The sequence below is a fragment of the Poecilia latipinna genome, unplaced genomic scaffold (genome assembly GCF_001443285.1).
Source record: "Poecilia latipinna isolate Pla-1442-1.1 unplaced genomic scaffold, P_latipinna-1.0 Scaffold517, whole genome shotgun sequence".
NCBI classification, from domain to species: domain Eukaryota; kingdom Metazoa; phylum Chordata; class Actinopteri; order Cyprinodontiformes; family Poeciliidae; genus Poecilia; species Poecilia latipinna.
The window spans coordinates 141,679-164,706 of NW_015113133.1; the positions used below are offsets into that span (position 1 = coordinate 141,679).

The 23,028-nt window shown below is 40.1% G+C and overlaps 2 protein-coding genes across 3 annotated transcripts in view; both read right to left on the reverse strand.

Moving 5' to 3' along the window:
* Positions 1-16,116, reverse strand: part of smc1b (structural maintenance of chromosomes 1B) — a 20,734-nt gene extending 4,618 nt beyond the window's left edge. The window contains exons 1-23 of one of the 2 annotated variants that reach the window (XM_015040567.1): positions 15,850-16,116; positions 15,328-15,516; positions 14,695-14,807; positions 14,223-14,426; positions 13,278-13,516; positions 12,897-13,152; positions 9,720-9,860; positions 9,514-9,596; positions 9,189-9,393; positions 8,913-9,098; positions 7,964-8,149; positions 7,735-7,881; positions 7,505-7,642; positions 7,115-7,231; positions 6,009-6,115; positions 5,077-5,218; positions 4,350-4,495; positions 2,530-2,683; positions 2,349-2,447; positions 1,658-1,814; positions 845-999; positions 449-600; positions 265-334 (exon numbers count right to left, since the gene is read on the reverse strand). In XM_015040567.1, the coding sequence (XP_014896053.1) occupies positions 265-334; positions 449-600; positions 845-999; positions 1,658-1,814; positions 2,349-2,447; positions 2,530-2,683; positions 4,350-4,495; positions 5,077-5,218; positions 6,009-6,115; positions 7,115-7,231; positions 7,505-7,642; positions 7,735-7,881; positions 7,964-8,149; positions 8,913-9,098; positions 9,189-9,393; positions 9,514-9,596; positions 9,720-9,860; positions 12,897-13,152; positions 13,278-13,516; positions 14,223-14,426; positions 14,695-14,807; positions 15,328-15,516; positions 15,850-15,958 (3,495 nt within the window). In that variant the 5' untranslated portion in view covers positions 15,959-16,116. Of the gene's footprint in view, positions 1-264; positions 335-448; positions 601-844; positions 1,000-1,657; positions 1,815-2,348; positions 2,448-2,529; positions 2,684-4,349; positions 4,496-5,076; positions 5,219-6,008; positions 6,116-7,114; positions 7,232-7,504; positions 7,643-7,734; positions 7,882-7,963; positions 8,150-8,912; positions 9,099-9,185; positions 9,394-9,513; positions 9,597-9,719; positions 9,861-12,896; positions 13,153-13,277; positions 13,517-14,222; positions 14,427-14,694; positions 14,808-15,327; positions 15,517-15,849 lie in introns of both variants that reach the window. The other variant, XM_015040566.1, reaches the window with a different exon arrangement.
* Positions 16,117-16,959: 843 nt separating this feature from the next.
* Positions 16,960-22,412, reverse strand: cpa4 (carboxypeptidase A4). The gene is made up of 11 exons (XM_015040569.1): positions 22,303-22,412; positions 21,366-21,447; positions 20,701-20,835; positions 20,514-20,612; positions 19,133-19,234; positions 18,923-19,024; positions 18,706-18,816; positions 18,186-18,276; positions 17,822-18,021; positions 17,282-17,366; positions 16,960-17,195 (listed from the first exon to the last, which is right to left on the reverse strand). Exons 1-11 carry the CDS (start codon positions 22,395-22,397, stop codon positions 17,008-17,010), a joined length of 1,290 nt encoding a protein of 429 aa, XP_014896055.1. The 5' UTR covers positions 22,398-22,412; the 3' UTR covers positions 16,960-17,007.
* Between the last annotated feature and the right edge of the window lie 616 nt (positions 22,413-23,028).

Sequence of the window (23,028 nt, forward strand, 5' to 3'; positions counted from 1 at the left end):
CCTCTTTGCATTTTTTACACTCTTGTTTTCTACTTTGCTCATTTATTTGCAGATTTATCAAATTAAATTATATTTAAACTAATATTTTGAAAATGGTAAATACACACTGATTCTCTGTACTGGCAAATAATTTAGAAAAGTTCTTATTGTGTTTTTTTCTGAATGCAATATTTAACACATAAATGACTTTATGGAGCCATTTATTTATTTCTGCTTATTGCTGTTTTTATCCAGATGCGTTCTCCATAGCAACGAGGTTTGCACCTTGCTGATGTTGGTGTTGTCCAGAGCTGCGTCCACCTCATCCAAGATGAAGAAAGGAGCTGGACGGAAGCTAAAGGAAGAGGCACAAGACTTAATTCATTAATGACGGACAGAAAAATAATAACAACAACAATAACAATTACACTTTGCAAATGATTTCTTTGAACCTGGTAACCCAGGTTACCTGTGTATTGCAAACAGCAGAGCGAGAGCGGCGATGGCCTTTTCTCCACCAGACAGATTGTCCATGGACATGAAGCGCTTCCCTGGAGCCACACAGTTGTAGTTGATGCCACCTAAATATGGCTCCTCTGGGTTTTCAGCACTCAGAATGGCCTTGCAGCCCCATGGAAAATGTTCATGTAAAGATCAAATTCAGATATGGTCATTTAAGAACAGATCAACAGTTTAATAAGGGGAAAAAAACAGCAAATAAGAAGTTTCTGGTCACTGTTTTCCTACAGAGAAAACACGAGCAGTGAAAAAGATGGCCGACTTGTTCCTGTGTCTGCCGTGGTTTTGTGTTTTACACCAGCCAGTCCTGCAGTCCTCAGAGGGGGTTTGTGTGGAGTGCTCTCACCTGGGCACTCCTGTTTCTGCATATCCGTTTGTAGATGTGATCGATGACGAGCATCACGTGCTCAAAGCACTGACTGAAGAGCTGGAACCGCTGAGCTTTGACCTGCTCAAACTCCTGGTTGCACCTCCTGGCTGCTCTGGTGCTGGCGTCAAAGGCTGAGTGAGGAAGAGAGAGGCCAAGTTTATCAGTCACAGGAAAACTAAACCTAACAATGCATTTAGGAAATTTTATTTAGAAACCACTGTTTCTAAATAAAGAAACAACGGTTCTTATATGTAACATGTGAACGTCGTCCGGTTTGGTAATCCAAACAAAAATGATGTAGCCTTACTTCACATTAGGCACTGCAGCAATAACAGTTTGATAAATAAGTTACAGAACCAGTGCAACTCAAATACACGGCAGTGTCTGCTCTGATAAAGATGCCAAATGCTTGAAAGTAAAAGTAGCAGTGACAGCTGGACCTATTTTCTTATTGATTGGGTAATTAAACATTTAGGTTTCATTCCCAGACAGCTAGATGACTGATATATGTAAAACAACAAAAATAGAAGGCAAAGCAAATTTTTGAGAATATTTTTCTTTGATTAGGGTCAGAAAACTTTCTGGATATCTCAACAGAAAGTACAGCCCTAGTACATTTTCACAAAGTACTTCTTTCAGCTCCCAACAGTTGAACAAACTTTTCTTTTTCTTTTTTGGGGTTTGGTTTAGACTCTTGGGAGATATTATGGCATCAATACTGTCAATATCTTTATGCTAGAAGGTAAAACTCAAGAGCAAAGACACAAAACGGCAGGAAAATGAAACCACCTTCAGTCACCCCCTGCAGCTTGTCTTTCACATTCCTCATTTTCTCCAGAGCTTTCAGGTTAGGCGGAGTGGTGCGTTGCAGCACTTCCTCCAGAGAGGAGACCGACTCCTTCAGCTTCTCCATGTGAGCCTCCAGCTGCTCCTCATCACGCAGACGCTGTCAATAAATACAGTCATTACACGCACACTGAACGTCCAACTGAAGTTGAGTGGAAAAATAATTCAGCTGATCTCTCACCCGGCTGAATTTTAGCTGACTGAGGTTATTACAGTCAACTAAAACTAACCAAATCACAAAAACTGAAATCGAGAAAACATTTTTGTTAACTGAAGTACAAACTATAACTAACTGGAACTATATTGTGAGTTTATAAAACTAAGTGAAACAGAATGAAATTATAGATACAATATCCTCCATTTTTGTATTTCTGGATCTACTTATTAGCCTTTCGAACTGATGTGAAACTGTTTATTTTCCCCCCCAAAATACAGTTTACAGAAAATTACAGCACCAGTAAACAAAATGGCAACAGCAAAAGTTAGGAGAAAACTACAGTCAGTTGGTTCTTCAACAACAATCAAATAGTTTTTTTTGAAAATGGCATCTTCTGTTGTGTTTTCATTAGACAAACCAATGAAATAAAACCAAACTATAGTGAAAAACCCCAAACTATCATAACCTTCTTCTCACCGTGAGCTCCTCTTCCAGCTCAGAATAATCAATAACGAACTGAGCTTCTCGTTCATAAATGTCCATCGTGGCTGTGGTACTTTCTGAATCCGTCATGAGCTGGAAAACGACAAATACAAGGCTTTGATATTATTCCAGTTTCATTCCGTAACCAGTCAAGCTACTGAAACAGAAGCCCCACCTGCACCTCGCTGATCTCGTTGAGGCTGCCTGACAGCATGGTGATCTGCAGGTCCTGGATTTTGCAGGCGAGCAGCATGTTGTGTCGAGCCATGCGCTTCTGCTCCAAAGCCGTCTCCGCGGACATGACCTCGCGCTGAAGCTTCGTCAGCTCTCTGAACGCACGCCACAGCAGAAAAAACGCTGCAACGCTAACGACGCTCTCAAAAACACCAACAGCAGTTTTCTGGATCATTAGACTATAAAAACACAAACTTCCAGGCTCCATTAGTGTAAAGATATTAGAATTTGGTCAAACATGCTTCAAATTCCACCTCAACCAAAAGCTTTGTTACACCCGCCAACAAACTTCTTCTTGTACAGTCTCGTGTAAAAACAGGCAAATGATTGATGGTAATAATCAGTTTGTTTTTAACCTAACCTTGAAATTGTTGAAATGTTGTGTTTTAATTTTGTTTGTGTGTTTTAAGGTATTTTATTATGTCCTTTTGGAATGTTTGTTAAAATGTTAAAATTGTTGAGGTGGTCAACTTGAATTTAATGTTTTGAGTTTGTTTGTGTCTTAAGGTATTTCACTATGTCGTTTTTTGGTAGTATTTGTAAAAACATGATTTTTATTGCATTGATTTGTGGTGTGGACCCCAGGAGGAATAGTCTGCACTGTGGTAGAGACTAATGGAGATTCTTAAATAAACACATAATCATGATATAAAAGCTTGCAGCTGACTTTGAATTCTAAGTCACATTTATTCATTTATAACATCAATGAGGGATTTTTTTTCAGCACTGATTACGGACTGGGTCTGATTTTTGACTTATTAAAATGAGGCACGTTCTGTGAGAGTTCTGATCTGGCATAACTGAAGCACCAGGGGGCGCCACAGAGGCGACAGAAAACTGGAGGGAGTGAGGAAAAAAAACTTTTAAATGAAAAAATCTAATACCATTTTTTTTGACCAGAAAAGTTTCATCATAAAATTTAATCTGTTTTTTCAAGCATTATTATAGAACATAAGTTAAAATAATTTATTAAAATGTTATTTGTCACGCTTCATCCTTCTGATTAGTCAGTCAGATTTGTTAAGTTCCTTTGCTCCTCATGCTAGCATAGCTTGGCCCGCTAAAATCAGAAGAAATGAGGCAGCATTTATGCAATATATATATGTGTGTGTGTGTGTATATATATATATATATATATATATATATATATATATATATATATATATATATATATATATATATATATATATATATTCTGGAAGTCAAATTTTCTCTACATATTTTGTAGCATTGTTTGTGGGTCCCAACAGAGAAGCTAATCCTATTTGGGAACCTCAAGATTAAACTGCTATGTATGAATTACAGTATTTTCTTTAAAGTTTGGAAAATTATCATTTAAATTTTTTTTTACCATCTCTGTGTTAAAATAAACAGAATTTATACACTTGTATATGAAACTTGTAGATTTTGAAGAAGCTATGAATTTAAAGGTTTGGAAGAAATCCCTTAAATATAGAATGAAACCTGGTAGTAAAATATCAGCAGCCAATCAGGAGGCCCAAAAAAACCTATTATGATTTCATTCGCAAATTTTAGTGCAATTTTTATTCAATGTTTAACCACCTTTGGAAATTAAGAAGCCTTATATCCAAATTAATTTGAAGAGTCTCTTTAAAAGAGACTGGAAACTTCAGAACACCTGTGGATTATTTTAAAGCTTTAAAACAAAAAGACGACAGCAGCTGTACAAATCGGTCTGTGTTTCAGAGACGGATTGCTTTAAACGGGATGAGAAAGTGCCGGTACTGGAGGGATCTTTACTTGTTTGTCTCCTGAAGCTTTTGAGTTTTCTGGTTGAGCTCAGCTTTGACTGAGGCCACCTGGCTTTTTTTAAGGAGCAGCTCGTTCTTCATCTCCAGAAGCTTGTTCTGAACCTCCTCTACCGTCTCAAGGAGATTGTTCTCAACCTGCGGGAAAAACGGTGAAAGTTAACTTAAAGAACAGGTAATAAACAACACAAAGCTAAATGCCTGTTATCATATATCGACAATAACAGCAAAGGGAGGAAACCGAAGATTGGGCTACTTGTTGCGCATATTTCCATTACAAATGTGCGCAAAATTTGGTCAACATTCTGCTCATGTCAAAAAAAAACAAAAAAAAAACATATCAAAGTCACATGTGAATAAGTTTGTTCATGTGATAAATCATTTAAAAAATGCCACGCCATCATCATCCTACCACTTCCTGTCATTTTCTCCATCTTTTCCTCCGGTAGAAACATCAGATTATTGATCCTGTGACTCGTGTAATGCGAAAAATATTGTGTCCATTTTAGTTCTGCAAAATACACTAATTTCAATAAATCACCTCATCCTAGCGCAAAAACGTCTTATGGAAAAGGATTTTGCAAAATTGCCGGGTTTCCGTTGAGCGAATTCCAACTTCGTAATTCTAATTTGCAAAATTTTAAGGTCAATGGAAAAGCAGCAACTATTTACTCCTATTTCTCTTTGTTGCTACACAAAAGGTAGGAAAGTGGCTCCACCTCTCTGCTTTCCACCGTGGCTTGCTCCTCCTTCCTGATGGTGTCTTCCATTTTGCTGAGTTTCTTCCTCTCCTGAGCCAGCTGCTCTGCTTCATATTCCAGCTGAGCGTTCAAGCGGGCCTGCTGACTTTCGAACTCCAGCCTTCGGGGAAAGATATGTGAATCTTGAACGACCTTCATTACAAAAGGGCTCTTCAGAGGGGTAAATTAGGGGCCACACTGAAATATTTAATGCAGTAAAAAAGTATATTTTTTTAAGATTTCAGATCATTTTAATCTTAAAGAGTCAATTCAAAGAGTTTTTAAATGATTTCACTTATAAAAGTATTTAAAGCAAAAGCTCCTTCAACATAATTGGTTATAGAGCCCTTCATTCAACAACTGCCAACTATTTTCATTTCAGTCACTTTGACTTTAAAGTGTAATTTTTTTCTGCTAAACTGTCTAAACAGGTCATTTAGGGTCCTATGTTTGAGTTTCTGTGTGCATTTTAATATTTTTGTGTAAATGCTTCATCTCTACTCTTAAATTGACCTCTGACCTTGATGTGTTCTTTTAGCCTACTTCCTGTTAGAAAGGTCTTATCTAAATGACTTCTGGATCATATAGTTCCGACAGTAATCGGACCTGTGTTTGCTTGGTTAAAATCAATAAAAAGTGGGATAACGGGATATTTCATGACTAAATAATTGTCACTAAATAATCACATAAGACCAAGTTTGGCTGTATTTATACATTAAATTATTATTTTTACACAGATTTTTATATCTACTCCAGCTCTTATTGGCAACTTTTAACATTAATTTGATGAAAAACAGGACAAACCTGTAAAGGGAGGAGGAGTTCTTCTGTCTTATTTCTTCATAATCCTACCAAATTAGCCAGGTTAAACTTCATACATACAACAATGTAAACACACACGTGTGTTTTACCGTTTCTTGTCGAGCTCCGCCTTCTGTTTTAAGTGTTCCTGCTCAAACTCTCTAATGGTTTCCACGCCGATCTTAGCACAGAAGTCTGCAAACACTGTGTCATCGATCTAAAAACACAAGATCCACACAGTTAAACATGACATGATCCCAAGCACAATTACCTTCCCAACACCATCTATGAATAGAACAGAATAATAACAGAATAGTGCCAATCTCAAGAAGAATAGTTATGTGTGAAAAATTACAGGTTTTCCATATTCAAAATCTTAGAAGGTAAATGCAGCTTGGGAAGCCAGAACTTCTACTGGACATGTGATTGGCTGGCCTTTACAAAATAACCAATCCAGGAGCTGCACTTATTTTCCCTGAGGATGATTGGCTGAACCCTCAAGAGAGGAGATAAGGAAGACTCCAGATGTTATATTCTAGTGCTAAGAGGGTTTCCACTCGGCGTACGATTCCACATTGGTCTATATTTGATGTGTAAACTATTAAAACTGGCAGTAAAACCTTCTAAAGGGAGTTTTAACAGTTTGCAAATGTGAATACCAGCGGTCCACTGTACACAAAACACAACTACAAATGAGGTAAAAAAATAAAATAAAAAAAATAAAAATAAAAACTTGACAGAAACTTAAAACAAAGTCCTTGTATTATTTTTCCAGTAGGGCTGAACTGATTAATTGTGATTAATCGATTGTTGAATTAATCCTCAACTTAGCAATTGATTAATCATTAGACTCAAAAATGGGCACTTGCTGAGAACACATTCAGAGCAATCATTGAGCAAAAACTGTGCAAAAAAATATAAACGGTTCTGGCCAAAAATCCTTAAGTGGAGTTTTATTTACTAAAGTAATGCTATGTTGTTGCATATTAGGCAATAAAATTTTCTCATTTAAAAAAGGAATCAAGTTATTTGAATATTTTAATGTTTTTCTAATACAGCATAAAATAAGTTTTAGTGGTTAAATAAAAAGAAATCTATAGAATGTGCCATTTTGTATATAATTAATCGTTAGTTGCACACTTACAACCCAGGACCTCCAGAGTTAAGCAACCTAAAATGTTCTTTTCTAAATGTAAACGTGTTGGAGAGGCTGCACCTGATCGATCTGTTCTCTGATCCTCTTCATCTCTGCATCTTTCGCTTCGAGATCCTCCTGCTGCATCTCGATCTGACACTCAAGGTTTGATAGTTCGCTCTCTAGACGGGAGATCTCCTGAAACCCGTCAGAGGCACAAAACTGACAACACGTTTGATCTGAAGAGGAGAATCAGTGGCTGTGTAATGTGAGATGCAGCACACTTGCAAATAGGAGCAGCAAAGACGTACAGCTTAATTTTAAAATCAATTTTTGAGCATTTTGAATTGATTCAGAATGATCCGGACTAGGAATTGTGATTCTCTATAGAATCTGTTTTTTTCTGCACCAGCAGATGTGTGTCCAGCAGTCAGATAAGAGAGAGACCTCACAGCAGCTCTGTGCTCCTACCGCTTGGCATTTGGGGATGGTTTTGTTCCGGAGGATTTCCAGATCCGTCCGGGTGTATTTCATACGGGTCTGGGCTCCCTGAGACTCAGCCAAGATCTGATTTAAATTAGCCTCCTTCCTTTTCAGTCTCGACAAGTCCTGAAGAAGAAGTCAGATTCACTCTGAAGAGCAGCAGCAAAATGAACCAAACGAGGTGAAAGCATTTCATGCAATTTATTTAGTTGACTAACGCGCATCTCATTCATCAGCTGGTCCCTGTGTTCCTTCAGACGCCGCACATCCTTCTCCTCCCAGCAGCGAGCTTTGGTCCGCAGGTCACTGGAGCCTCCGGAGATAACACCGGACGTTTTGAATAGCGTCCCATCCAGGGTGACCGTCTGCAGCCCATACCGGCGATTAGCACATATTCGTAAGGAACAGCAGCGACGCAACATAAAACGAGCTCCGCGTCGGGCTTACTCTGACTCGGTCGGGTCTGTCGAAGGCCACGCTGCGGGCCTCTCTCATGGTCTCGCACACCAAGGCGTTGCCGCAGACATACTGCACCACTTTCCCCAGCTGAGCGCTGCCGGTGTTCACCTGCACCACGTCCACCACCATCTTGACACCTGGAATCTCCCTCAGGCGCTCGTTCAGAGGATTCACCTGAACACCAGGGGGAGCGAGGGTCAGAGTTCATCTGCTTTTCCCACAGTCAAATTCAAACACATTTTCTCCTTTTACTTTAGAGTCAAAAACAACAGAAAGGAACTGAAAGTTTAGTCTGATTGACTGTCCTTTTGACTGGCATCCGTCCTTTTATTAGGTGTATGATGATATCTGGTTTTCCAAATTTAGGCTTTAATCAAATGTTATGCATTACTTTATTACAAAACTGTGCAGTCTAGATATCAATATCAAGGATCTGTAATCCTAGAAATGTTCTTCCGGTGATAGAAGACTGACTTTGTAATTGTCTTTATGTGACTAAAGGTTCAGTTCTGAGTCCATCGCTTTGATAACTCAACGGTGCACCAAACTCTTACCAAATATTTTTGTCTATTTTTTAGTGTAAATATCTTGATGTACCTGATATAAGACAAAACTAACTCCGAAGTAACTTTTCAGCACAATATAGGGGCTTGTTTTATGCCAATAATTCCTTAATAGTGATAAAAATACTAATTATAATCTGCCACTGGAACTAAAACTGCACTTGTTTTTTGCACTTGTCTTGTTGCTTTGCCAGATTATTGGCAGAAATGGAGGACTTTCCAAACCTTGAAAAACGCCTAATAGAAACTGAAGTATTTTCAGGAATTTCAAGCAGCCATACAAACAGCAACTTCTGTCACTTCGGTCAGCGCCAGAGGTGTGAGTTTCTGGACTTCTGCTGTCGACCTGTTTGTAGGGAAACGATGTGACGTACAAGCAGGTAGTCAATGGGCAGGAAGGTCTCGGGCTCGGCCCGCTGCTCCTTGAGGAAGGCGATGCATTCACGGGCGACTTTCTCAGACGACACCACGATAGAGTTCATGTATCTGCCGAACACCTTGGTCACGGCCAGCTGGTACTTCTTGTGGACCGGGCTGCACAGGTCGGACAGGCGCCCAAACTGAAACGGCACAAAGCGGTCAAATAGTTTGCGACGAACTGGACCACTGCGGGGTTTGTTTTACCGCTGTCGGGGTTTTGGTCTTACGACCGTCTGAGGGTAGAGTCTGCGGAGTTTCTCCAGCAGCTCCCGGCGCTGCTGCTGCCTCCTGGTCTCGTGGCTGTCCAGCCGAGCGCTCCTCAGCTCCTCCATCACCTGGTCCAGCTCCTGCTTCAGCTCCTCACCACGCTGGGTCACATGCTGAAGCTCTGCAGTCAGGCTCTGCTGCCGCTCATCAAGATCTTCAAGCGACTTCCTGGGTCAAAATGTTAACTTTGTTGCACTTTCTTTCCAGGTTACATTAAATCAGACTTTCCCAGAATAAGAAAAAATGTGATTGAAATTCTGTGTTAGAGACCAAATATATTTGACCTACTTGCATTTCTGGGTGTACTCCTCTAGTTTCTCTTCTCTACTCATGAATTCTTCCAGGTGAGTTTGGTTGTTTCTGATGGCAACCTACAAAATATGTTTCAGTTGAAGCACAGAGGATTTAATGGACATATTTCCTAGAGACTTATGGCCATCCAGCTATCATCAAAACATCATGGAGCTCGTACGACGAGGAATGACAAAACGCACCTCTATCTCCTTCTTTCTGCGCTGGTCAAAAACCACCTTTTCACTGTCTGCTTTCACTTCCCAGTGCAGCTTGTCGGCCTGCTGGCAGAGGACAGCGCTCTGCTTCTGGGCCAGCTCCTTCAGCTCCTTGTACTGATGCAGCTGGAACACAGAACATGGTGGTTTTAGACTTCATTATTATCACTGATAATAATGAGTGATAATAATCATCATTATCACTCCTGGATACCGTCTCCAGTTCCGCAGGTTTCAGCAAGTCAAATTTAAGACGTTTAAAGACCAATTTTAAAGCCATCTTCAATGGAATTTAAAACAAACAAAAAAAAAAAAACTACAAATACAGTCGGTGGTTGGGGATCCAGTCTGAGGTCTGTTTGTGGCTCTTGGCAGCACAATGCATATGTCTCACTAAAGCCTTAGAGAGACACAGCACAGAGGATTTAATGGACATATTTCCCAGAGACTTATGGCCATCCAGCTATCATCAAAACATCATGGAGCTCGTATGAGCTCCATGATGTTTTGCAGCTGTAAGCTGCTGTGACTTTTTGTCACAGCTGCTGCTGAGCTGTGACCACTCACACCTGATCATCATCATCACCCTGATCTCCAGCTGCTGCCATATAAGGACAGATCTTCCCCCTACACGGTGTCAGATTGTTGTGAATAGGGGTGTAGTGATACAATAATTTCATGATACGATATACAATATTCTGGTCACAATACGATATGTGTCACAATATTTGTTGAGCAATACAATTCACTATGATTCAGTGCATTTTTACGATTTTCTGAAAGATTTTAGAAGGACAGAGTGATTTTAGTGGCATTTTGTGTTCCATAGACTTGAATTTAGTTAACTGAAAACTGATTAAAAGCGCCAACTACACAATACCTGACTCTGATTGGACAGTCTAACAGTCTGCAGCTGGAATTTAATTCATGTGGATTTGACATAAAACTCAAAAGTTTAAACGGTAATCCAGGAGCAGAGGAGGGAGGTATCAGCCTCTGTAGACTCTCAATATGCAAATGATTGCACTTATGTTTTTTCTTTTGGACACTGTGCCTGCATTTTGGAGTAAAAATGCAGCCACAAATGCAGTCTTTTGGACTATGGGGAAAAAGGCTTTTCTACCTTGGCTCCCGGAGTTAGCTGTGGCTGTAAGCTGCTTTCGCCTAACTGATCAAGTAGTGGCTCCGCCTCATCCCGTAGTGATCGACTCCCTGCAGCTACGCAGCGCCGCTATTCCCCTGCTTGGATCTCTGAGTAGCTGCCTCTCAGACTGCCAGCATCTCATAGTACTCTCAGTCTCTGATACTTTTTGTCTGTTGCTAATAAGAATGATCGATCAGCCATTGTTATCATGGAAATCCTCACTGCGTTGCGGATTCCGGCTGGGGGTTTTTCCTCTTCGTCTTCCTGCTCAAAACACAGCGCCGCTTCGCGCCCGCTTCGCGCCCGCTTCGCGCCCGCTTCGGATGTTATCAACCCATGTTCATTCTTCAGATAATCCTTTATATACAGAACAGAAACCGCTAAACTAAAAACTAATTACGAAGTGAATGCTACCAGTCGAAATTTGCATTAATTTCGCGATTTCACTGCTTTTGCCGCTTCTCCGTTCCGTTTCTCTTTCACGGTTACTTGCGCAACTTTACTTCGTTCCTCAGCAACAAAATACAGCCCATTGTTATTTATTGAAGATTTTACATTTCCAAAAACACAGGAATCTAATGTTTCGTTTCGTTTTGTACGTTTGGAAGCTCATTCCCTCTCACATAATCGGAAAAGCCGGGGAATGGCGGCGCTTTTGACATTTCTCTGACATTCGGAAAAATATGGTTTACTAATTTTAGCATAACTCCGGTTATACTTGGCCTATTAACACAATTTAAAAACTGGTGTGTAGTTTATAATGTGCACTTTAAGCTCGAGTTGAAAGTTAGACTGAGGGAGGCGGAGTCTCGCTGCTACCGTAACAAACTAGACGTTAAAAAGAGCTGTCAGGCTATGGACACCTATGGTTTAACGGATTGATACTCGCGGATGAAAAATCGATACTTTCCGAGGGCGGAAAATATCGATATATATCACCAAATCAATTTATTTATACAGCCCTAGTTGTGAAACCCTCAGTGGTAACACCTTCAGGCCTGCTGTAGCTACATGAGCGAATTGCCCGGTAACTAACCTGTCTGTCTCTTCCCTTCTGCCCAGGTGCCTCTCCTGTCCCCGATCCTGACCTCCACTGGATTTGTACCTCCTGGCTTTGGCCCCATGTCTGTCTGACCCTGAGATCAGGAACCGCCTGACCCCAATTTGGATTCCCTGGTTCTGATCCTGGCCTGTCTGACTGAGAATAAGCTGATTCCCTAATAAACACCTATTTTGTATTCATTGTTCAGAAGTTGAAAAATGTTAAACTTTTGTTGTTCCGTGTGTTGGATTTCACTCCAAGTGGCTTTATTATCGTTTGTTCCTCCTCAATGATAGATGTCAAAAAACTAGTGAGCAAGAGTATGCTAGCAGCTAGTTAGCAACTGTGACATCATCAACTGTCTTGAGTCAGTCTGAAATGAAGAAAAGATGCACACACCTTTTCAAACTTTTGCCTCACAAAAAAGATTTTAGATACATGAATTAAATATTGATCTTGATGTCTGAAAACATTTTGGATTTAAACAATGAACTGGATAAGAACTGAGATGTATGCAAGCTTTGCTATGTTGTGGAAACACAACGGGTTGCCGAAGCCTTTTAACGAAACACAAACGCAGTCTGTGCCTCTCCCAAGGCAAACGCAGCTGGAGAAGGCATTTGAAACTCAAAATTCTCTGCAAGTCCAGAAACTAACGGAGGCTGATGCCACATTCATCTGCAAGGACATGAAGCTACACGAAGTGGTTGAGAATGAAGCTTTGAACTGCTTTATGAATGCAAGAATAGGGCTTTAGATTCTATAAAAAAAAGGTTGAAATATGTTCTTGTAAATTAATGTAGTCATTCTTGAATTATTTACGCTGAAGTTATACAATAAACACATTTTCTTCATACATGTGTCTCAAGTTTCAAACCTTTGTTTTTTTAAAATTCTTTTTTACTATTTGAAACTTGAAAATGGATATTTCCAGCATGATTTTATGAGCGGTGTTTGCACATGGCTGCACGGTTACCTGATCTACATCCAGACTGATGTCTTTGCCCCTCGCCACTCCTTCCTGGGTCTGCTTCTCGTATCTCCTCCAGGCCCTCTGGAGCTCGACCACTTCCTGCTGATCCTCCTCCAGCTGCTGCTGCTTGGCAGCCATCGCCCGTCTCTTCTTCTTCACGGCATCGCCGATCTCTTCGGCCTTCTTCACATGATGGGACGTGTTCACCTTGGCTTTGATGTACTGCGACCTGGACTGAGTCAGGACTTGCTCCTGACCGCTTTGCCACGAGGAAACAGCAGAGAAGATTAATGGTACGCAAAGATGAAACATGATTTTACTCAAAACTATAAAAAAAAAAAAAAAAAAAAAAAAAAGCTTTTAATGCTGTCAGGACAAACACACCGGATCTCCTTGTCCATGTGCTGCACCTCTCTAGTGAGGCGTCCATGTTCTTTTTTGTGGGCTTTGACGCTCTGCTCCGCAGCACCTAACTCCCGGTTCATTTCCGCTGCAATCTCCTTCCTCCCCCTCAGCGTGTCACTGATGGCGTCGATGCCCTTCTCGTTGTGATAAAGCTCAAAAAGACTCAGCTGCAGACGCTTCTGGTTCAGGTCATCCACCAACTCCTGGTATTTCTGGGCCTGAAATATGGGATGAGCCGGTTAAGAGTCTGACCAGACCAAAGATGAACGATTTTTGGTGAAGAATTTGGGTGACATTTTTCAAAAAAGCAACAACTTACCAGGTCACAAGATATACATTTAGATTAAGAACAAAATTAATTAATATTTCAGGCCCCCCTTTTTTTCTACTTTTACACTATAAAAATATAGCTTCAGCTAGAAAAATAAATCAGGTTTTATTTCTGGTTTCACCAACTCTAATTTCAGTTTTTACAACTTTTTTTAAAGGCCTTTACGTATGGAATTCAAGATGTGTGTCTCCACAGAAACGTATGAACTTCGTCCAGCCAACAGCCGATAAATTTGCCAGTTAACACAAAACAAGCTAGTGAATTAGCTAGCAAGGGAATATTAGCACCTGGTTAGCGGTAGCCTCAACCATCAAAGAACACAATGAAGATTTCTGTTCAAACTTTTGCCTGACAGAAAAGTCCCACAAAATTGAAGAACTGTGATTAGCATGTTAACGGCTAACCTACTTTATTTAATTAATTTCAATCATTTCAAGGCTCTAATTTAGACAAATTAATTTAAGATGTTTTAATGACACTCTGTCAATAAATGTAGCACAACTACACCAACTTATTTTGCTTTCAGGTTATTAGCTTGCAGGTGAAATACTAATTTTACTAAAAGCTCTAAATGCATTACTAATTTTATTCACCTCGACTTTTTCCAGGGACACCTGTTTCCGTTCCACAGTGGCCGATTTTTTCTTGTTGAAGTGAAACTGTGTGTCCTCCTTGGCCTTCATCAGAGCTTCTTTCTTCGTCTTGTATTCTGCAGCGTACTGCTTGGACTGACAGATGCACTCCAACATCTTAGTCCTCTCCTTTGGGTCCTTCAAAGCTATGGCCTCCACCGCCCCCTTCAGAGAAACATGGTGAATTACATCTTTACTTTCTCCACCGTTTTCCATTTTGTGCCACTTTTTGTCCCGTTTCTCTTAATTTAGCCTTTTACAAATTCAGCTTTCAGCTGTTATCATTCGTAAAGATGTATGTAAAGATTAGACCATTAAAATATCATTATCCTGAATTAGGGCAGGGATGACAATTAAATTTTTGGGAAAAAAAAATAAAATTAAATAAAATAAATAAATCTAATTACAATGCTACAACATCTTAACATCTTACCTGGAACACCACACAGTTCTGAGCTTTGGTCACGATGCCAATCTTTTCAAGCTCCTCGATGTATTTAGCATGCGAAACATGAGATGCATTAATATGATATGCAGAAGAGTCCCCTGGAAATATGAAAAAACAAAGTGAAGAATAATTTATGGCTATGAAGGGGGCAGGAGATGCACAATCTCAGAAGTGTACAAAACTTAACTGTTTATCAAAGGCAATATGGGTTTAATCAAAACCATTCAGGACTTATCAAAAATCTATAAAACGGTGCTCATCAGTTAGTCAAATGTAGATGTGTTATTTTTAAAATGTGCTTTTTATCAAAATAAAATCTGACCATACAATCCTTGGGAATTGTATTTTGTTTCTATTCATTCAATTGGGCATTATATCACACTTTCTCTTTTTTTGGTCATCGAAAAGAAAATAGTTTTACCTGCTGTTCTTCGTGGGTTAATTTATACTGTGCATTATTTATGATGGAGAAGAACTGGAAGTGCCTCTTACACCTATTCTATTCTTTATAAAATGACTGTTCTCTTTTGGGCACTTCCTGCGTGTTTTAGTTCTCTCCCTAGTCCCTCGAGGACCGACTCTGGGCACCACTGGCCTAAATCGACTTACTGCACTAACCTGTTATTGTACGAGAAAAAATCGTCTCTATCTCGTCGTCATTCAAGAAGCGCAGCGCCACACGCGCGGTGTCGGACACAGGTTTACCGATGTGGGCTCCGTGGATCAGGTCCCGCAGGTGCTTCACCCGGAGAGAGGCGACCCTCTCACCTATGGCGAAGCTCAGGGCGTCCATCACATTGGACTTACCTTTAAGCGATTTTACATACATTAAACAATTACAATATCTCAATAACATAGCAGTACACAGCCAAAATGACCACCGAGTAACATTAGAAAAGAAAAGAATGGTCGGTTAACAAGTTCCGCTAGCATATTTATTTCCTTTATAAATTATATTCTGAGGTCTTTTAACTCCAAGGCTCCAATTTGACTATATGTTATCTTCATACTTAGTGCATTAACATCCCTTTTTATCATAATAAACTGAGCGGCCCAACATCAGTTTAACAAGCTAGTTGACGCAGTTTGTACATTGCTAGCTAACAAGAAGGTTAGCACAGTATTCAAAGGTTCACTTACCGGAGCCATTTGTGCCTATAATACAATTAAATCGCATAAAAGGTCCAATGACTTGCTTCCCACGCCACGACTTGAAGTTTTCAATATCAATTTGTTTGAGATAACCCATGTTGGTCCACGGTGGATCCAGCAGCTAAATTATCTGCGCAACAACCTTCTGAACAAGACGGAGTGTCAGAGGCGGGAAAACAAGCATACCTTTCAAAAAAAACAAAAAACACTGTAATTACAAAAGCTGTTAGGCTTCTAAAGTTATGGAAAGCTTCTATGCAGTATGCACTCCTCTTGCATTAATTAATAAAGGCTATTTATTATTATTTTTAAATCTGTTTTTGTTACTAAAAGACATGTCTCAATTTAATTCACTGTTTAAAGGCAAAAATAATCAGGTGAGGTCTAACAGTAATCTTACAAGAGAATAGCATTCATGGAAAGAGTATATTTCTCAATCTGTTTAGATTTGAAGAAAACATGCCATACTCTTTCCTTTGGTTTGTTATTTCGCTTATATTTCCTCCTAACTCATATAAAGCGCTTTGAATTGCCTTGTTGCTGAAAATGTGCTATATAAATAAAATAAAATTACATTACCTTACCATGTCTGAAATAATTCAGTTGCTGAAGATTGTTACTCTGTAATTAAAGCATATTGACTCTCCTTAGCTTTTCATAATCGCTGATCCTCTTTTTTCTCACATTGCCACTTATATCTTTCTACCTTCATTTTTTGTTTCTTTCTTAGCAATGAATTTCATTGCCTTCATGTCTGACCCATAACCTTGTCACTTGGTCCCATATAGTGAACATCAACAAATGTTTGAAGAAAGAAAAAAAAATGAAGATGTGAAGAAGACACATTTAGAGGACTTTTATTTCTTATCAATGCCGTCATGAACTTTCATCCAGTTTACTTCAGACTTGGCAGATATGTTTATGGGGACCAAAGGGAGTGTAGTTCAAAGTTTTAAGTACTTCTGTGTTCATGGTAATTCAAATAAAACTGAAGGCTTTGACCCAAAGCCCTAAACCTTGACTTGCGTCCATCCTACTGGTGCCATAAGCCCGATATCAAATGTGTTAAATACAACCTTAAAACACAAAGACACAACATACACTGAGACAAAAAGTAGCTTTATTGGTCCCAGAATCAATAGCCCACTAATATGGGTGGTCACGAACATACTCCATGATGTGCTTCAGGGCTAACCAAGTCTCTGAGGCAGTTGGGATAATCTGATTGGCAGGAAGGATGAAACCATACCAACCGGTGTCCCTCAGCTCAAAGGCAAAAGAGTATTTGATGCCCACATCGTAGGACCAGTCAATGCTCCCACCGCTGGCTTGATCTGAAAAGAGAAGAAGAAGATGGCAAACATGATCATACATTAGTAGTAGGGTTTGAAATGTTGCTCTGAGGGAAAGTGTTACTTACAGATGATGTTGCAGATGTTTCCAACCTTGTATGTGGTGCCGTAGAGGGACGTGAGCTTCTGCACTGCAGCACGGGCAACATAGTCCTGTGCCCAAAAGTACAATTGTGTAAAGTATTGGCCAGAAACAATGCAGGTCTTATAAAACATAGTATGATTTTAACAGCTGAAAAATTTTAAATAAGGCTAGGTATGATGGAGTAGGATCTGTAGTGTACCGCTCTATAGTAGATTTTGTTTTATCTACATATTCACAAGAAAACCTAACAATATCTGTGCTACTACGGTGAAGTTAAGGTGGTTGTTAAGTGGAGTAAACTTTTAGCTTTTGCAACAGCCGATGAGACATTCCTGTGCTTTTCCAGGTCTTGTAGTAAATTAAACTGAAAGACTCAAGATCAGCTGGCATGTGAACAGATACAGCTAGCAACCTCAAACATTTGTTTGACTACCTTAAAAGAAATATTTTCAACATAAAGGTAAGTTCAAGGTTTATCTTCAGTGTTCCCTCTCCTGGATTACTCTAGAGCCTAATTTAATACCAGCTCAGCCTGATCAGCAGCGCTCTTGCAGGTGTAGCCATAGGGGTACATGAGGAGCTGGGAGTAGGCGTGGACGGAGATGAAGGACTTGAAGTTGCCATGGCTCTGGACCAGGTTCACAATGTTCTTCACCTCGATCTCAGAGTGAGCAAAGGGGCCCCTATAGGCATCAGAGCAGGGAGAGGTACTGGAACCGGGACCTGGACACAAAAGTTTAGTCTCTTGGCTATAATCTTACATATTTACATGCTAACCTTCATTAATATGTATTGTCCCGTTTTTTAAATAACTGATCTGGACTGAAAACATATCCTGGTTATGCTAAACAAATTCAAGGATGTTGCTGTAACTGAAAATCACTGACCACCAAATCCTGCATCCCAGTTCCTGTTGGGATCGACTCCGACACACAACGAGCCTGAGTTTGGAGAACGCGTCTTACGCCACATCCGGTCCTGTAAATCACACAGCACCAGTCAGTGTGTATCCTATAGAGTATTTTATTAAGCTCTTTATAGGGGCAGTATTATGCCCAAGCATATATTGCCATTTTATAGCACAATCAAGTACCTATGTTTCCTCCAATTGTTATAAAAATGTTGTATATATCAAATATGACTTAAAAAGAAATTTGGCTTTGTAATTTAATGCCTTGAAATTCGGTCTCTGTCTCTTTAAGAAACTCCTGCTCTTTATGAAACTCCACCTCCAGGTAGTCATCGCCTTAAGGCTCCTCTAAGCCTCCTCTAAAAAGTCAATTTTACATAATAATGCCCCTTTTATTTAAAAAATGGAGAAATGGGAGAGGTACGACTATAGCTGTGGGAACACTCAATCTAAATTCTAACAGGAAACAGTAATTTGAAGCAGTGGTGGTTCCTTACATTGGTGTGGGAGAAAACATAACCATCAGGGTTGGCCACAATAAGCATGTAAATGTCCATGGTGTTCAGAACGGAGGTCAGAGAGGCATCGGTGCCATAATCAGTGGCGATCTGGGTGAGAGCACAATGTACTGATTTGACACAATTATTCATAAACACACCACATAGATCAGGGGAGTCCTATAGAGACCCACGTATCGTCAATGGCGTTTTGTACCTTGTTGGCCGTCCACACCCCAGTGGCCTGAGAAACCCACTCCCTGGAGTGAATACCCAAGTCCATCCAGATAGCAGGGCGATTGGTACCTCCAGTGCTGAACTAAATACAAAGTTAGCAAACATATTGATTTAAAGGAAGTTATGGAACAGGGTGTCTACGCAAGCTAATTGTGTTGTCTAATGAAAGCAAAGCCAACAGTTTCCCTACCTTGAGGACGTACATGGGTCTGTTCTCATAAGATCTGCCAATTTCCAGCTTAGTCACCAGGTTTGGGTGCTGAGCCACCAGCGTGTCCATCCAGCTGTAGATCTGTATGGAGATGGATCAAAACCTGAGACCAACAAAAACATGTAGCCTGTTTGATAGCACACAAAGACAGGTAAGGCAATTTTTACAATTAGGAATAAAATGGCAACAAAGGGGATGAAAATAAATAGTAAATGTTTGTTTTTTTGTTTGCAGTGTGAAGGCAAATTCTCCGTACACCAATGATCTCAAACTCCAGTCCTCAATGGCCGGTATCCTGCAACTTTGAGATGTCTCTTTGCTTTGGCACACTTGATTACAATTTTAGCCCGTTAGCAGAGCTCTGTAGAGCTTGACTGTGCTAGTGAAGCAGCTTCACTATTTAATCCACATGTGTCGGACAAGTGACACATTTGAAAGTTGCAGGACAGCGGCCCTTGAAGACTGGTATTTGAGAACGCTGACCTGAAGTGATAGACAAGACAAGAAGAACATTTATCAAAGGAGGAGAGAGGCCCATGGTAACGCAGAAAGAGCTAGCTCAGATGGGAGAACCTGTTGACTGGACAGTGATAGGTTCACTCAACAAATCTGACCGTTTTGGAATGTTTGTAAGAAGAAAGCCATTGTGAAACAACGCCACACAAATTCCAGGTTGTAGTTTTTCTCAAGCCATGTAAGGAACACAGTAAAGAGGCGCTCTGGTCACACGAGACTAAACTTTAACCTACATGCAAAATGCGGTGTGTGGCTAACACTGCCCGACACTGAATACACAACCTGAACAGTAAAACATGATAGTGGTCACATTGGTTTTTGCTTCTTTTTTTAAAGGGAGACAAAAGAGTTATATTCACAACAAAATGTGGAAAGAAGTATGGCACAAAACTGACTGTTATTACATTGTAGCAAGTGATGTCAAATCACCAGCACAGTTTTCATGGTCACAGTCAGAGACATCTCTTAACTCCAGTCCTCAAGGGCCGAAGTCCTGCAACTTTTAGATGTGCCTCTGCTGCACCACACCTGAAAAGAATAATTAGGTCATTAGCAAGGCTCAGGAGAACCGATCTACACAGGGAGGAGGTAATTAAGCCATTTCATTCCACAGTTTTTTACCTGTGGCACATCTAAACACTGCAGGACAGCGGCCCTTGAGGACTGGAGTTTGACACCCCTGCTTTAGACAAAACCTTTCAGCAACAGCTCCAGCTGTAAAACTTTTCCATTCCATCACATTGTGGAGACATGAAAGTCATCGGTTGCAGTTCACAATCGTGAATTTGGAGTTTATTTCAGCCAGAATAAATAAATAAACGATTTGCCGATGTATGAGTCGTACCGTCTCCAGAGGATGATAGGCTGCAAAGTTGAAGTTCCTGGTGTTACGCTCCCTGATAAGGTTCTCCCTCATCTCAGCTTTTTCCTGATCGAGCAGCTCCTGAATGTTCAGGGAAGACAATGCTAAGCTCACACGTGACTTCATGTCACCTTCTGAGTCAACCAGTAAACCTCTGAGGACTACCAACCTGGACGTCGTCAATCATGACAGTGAAAGGGATGCTGTGGGCGTGCAGGTACTCCTTCACGGCACCAAGGTGGCTGCGGGGCACTCGGACGTCAACGGGAAGCTCCGTGGACACCGGGTGGCGCCAGAAGTCCAGCTGGAATCAGAGAGTCAGCAGGAAGGAGATGATTGACACCTGTAGTTTGAGCACAGCAGCTTAGGTTGATTTACAGATCTACTGTTTTTTCAAGTGTGGTTAGGAGAGAGTGCTTCATGGAGCTAAATTAGGGCTGTAAAGTTTGTTCAAAAGAAAAAGAAATTTGAAACTGAAAAAAAAAAAGAATATGAACTGAAAAAAATATTTAAAACTACATTTGAGATTCAAGGGTTTTCTTTTTTCAGTCTGATTTTTTATGTTCTTTTGAACAAACTTTATTGCCCTAGACAAATACCACATGAGCCATTCAGAAAATCCCCATACTCTCATGCACAAGTAAGAGATAATTACTTAATTAAGCTAAAAGAAAGTGTAAAGAAAAATAAAAATAAAAGACAGAAAAACTTATCTGTGATTTAATGCAATACAGGTGAAGCATAAAACAGTCCAACATGCAGCTAAGAAAGGCTAAATATGGATGACTGTGTGGGACTGTGTGAAATGTGTGTGTAGTGTGTATGTTTACATACATTCCATTTTTCCTCAGACTCCAGAATCTGCAGCAGCTTGATCTGTTCCTCCGACTGGGCATCGATTCTGATGACCTGGTCACTGAAACACATCTGATCCAGTCAATTTCATGTCTTCTTAAATGGTTGCCTCATGGCAAATCAACAGTAGATTAGCAGGTTGACTCTATTGATCACCAATAAATAATTGTTCAACACGTCACTGTAGATATGCTGCTATATATTTAGACTAGCAGAGGACAAACTGAACACCTTTTCCTCACTTTTTTCTTCTACTGCTCTGAAATCCAGAAGGACGACCTACCTCAAGTGCCCTCCACTCAGCTCCTTCAGACTAGCCAGCAGCAATTAGCAAACACCCGGCTCCACTGCGTAGCTGCTGAACTCATTATACCAGCTACTTCTCAGTGCAGTACAGTAATACAGGTAAAAATGTTGTTAAAGGGCTAATAGAGGAGCCATGTTGTGACGACTTCCTGAAGGTGGAGTTTCAAAAAGAGCAGGAGCTTCTTAGAGACAGGCGTTTCAAGGTGTTAAATTACAAAGTCAAATTTTCTTGTAAGCTGATACATATAGCCTTTATTTTTTTTTTAACAACTGAAGTTATCATAGTTATTTGATTGTGCTATAAAGTGATTCTATGTGGCTGGAAAATATTTAATACTGGGTCCTTGAAACAGTCTTTAGGAACATGTGCCAAATTTAAGGCCCAGGGACCAAATCCATGCTGTGGCTTTTCATGTGGCCATCTAGACTCCAGACACCAGTGTGAAAAGATGCTCGATATCATTTAATTTTAAGAATTACTTACAGAATGCTGATTCATCTATTTATTAATATTTTAACAGTTTGTTAATGAGCTTAATTAATACATTCTGTTCATGCCAAAATTAAAGCTAAAACAAACGCCACTGCTAGTTTTAAACGTCAAACTCACCCAGTGAAGAGCCGCTCAGATCTGGCGACAGACACAAGCACCAGCAGAAACCAAAAACCTCTCATCCTGTCTGGATAGTTCAGACTGTGAGGCATCGGCTCATCTAAGCTCTATTTACCACAGTGGTTCAGGTGGTCTGTTCCCACTTCCCACCCCCCAGAAACTGGCACACCTGTCAGTCCCACTTATCTGCTTCCTGGAAAACAGGAAAAAGAACATGCTGATGAAGCATGGGGGTTATCTGTTCACTGCCCAGCTGCAGATAGAGCCAAGTTACCCAAAGTTATTTACTAGGTTTGAAGGTTTCTTTATTTTTTTATTTACTCTGCTCAAAGAAACAAGCAATTCAAAAGCCACAAAGAAATCAGGAATAAATCTGGCATTAATATGGAAGAGAACATATCATCTTATATGTAAGGAGCATCACAGCTGAGTGTCAACAGAATATATTGGAAAGAAAACTAGAGTTTTGACAGCGAGCATTTCAAATTTTAATAGCAAAGATGTGAAATCTTGCACTCACATTCAATATGATTTTGACTTTTAGCAATTAAATTCTTCCATACAATAGGTTAATTTTGGTCAGTAGTTTTGCTATTGGAACTCTTCCATAGATCCCCTTTTTTTACTCTAAATGTGACATATATCAAATAAGACTTAAAAGAAATTTGACTTCTTAATTTAACACCTTGAAATTGGGACGGTGTCTCTTTAAAAACTCCACCT

What these genes read in the sequence shown, in the direction of transcription:
- cpa4 (XM_015040569.1), bottom strand. Translation starts at nt 22,397, where the DNA reads ATGCCTCACAGTCTGAACTATCCAGACAGGATGAGAGGTTTTTGGTTT. An exon ending in CCTATCATCCTCTGGAGACG is followed by an intron (nt 19,235 to 20,513) that starts GTACGACTCATA and finishes ATCTCCATACAG; the next exon opens with ATCTACAGCTGGATGGACAC. An exon ending in CTGGGATGCAGGATTTGGTG is followed by an intron (nt 18,022 to 18,185) that starts GTCAGTGATTTT and finishes TTTTGTGTCCAG; the next exon opens with GTCCCGGTTCCAGTACCTCT.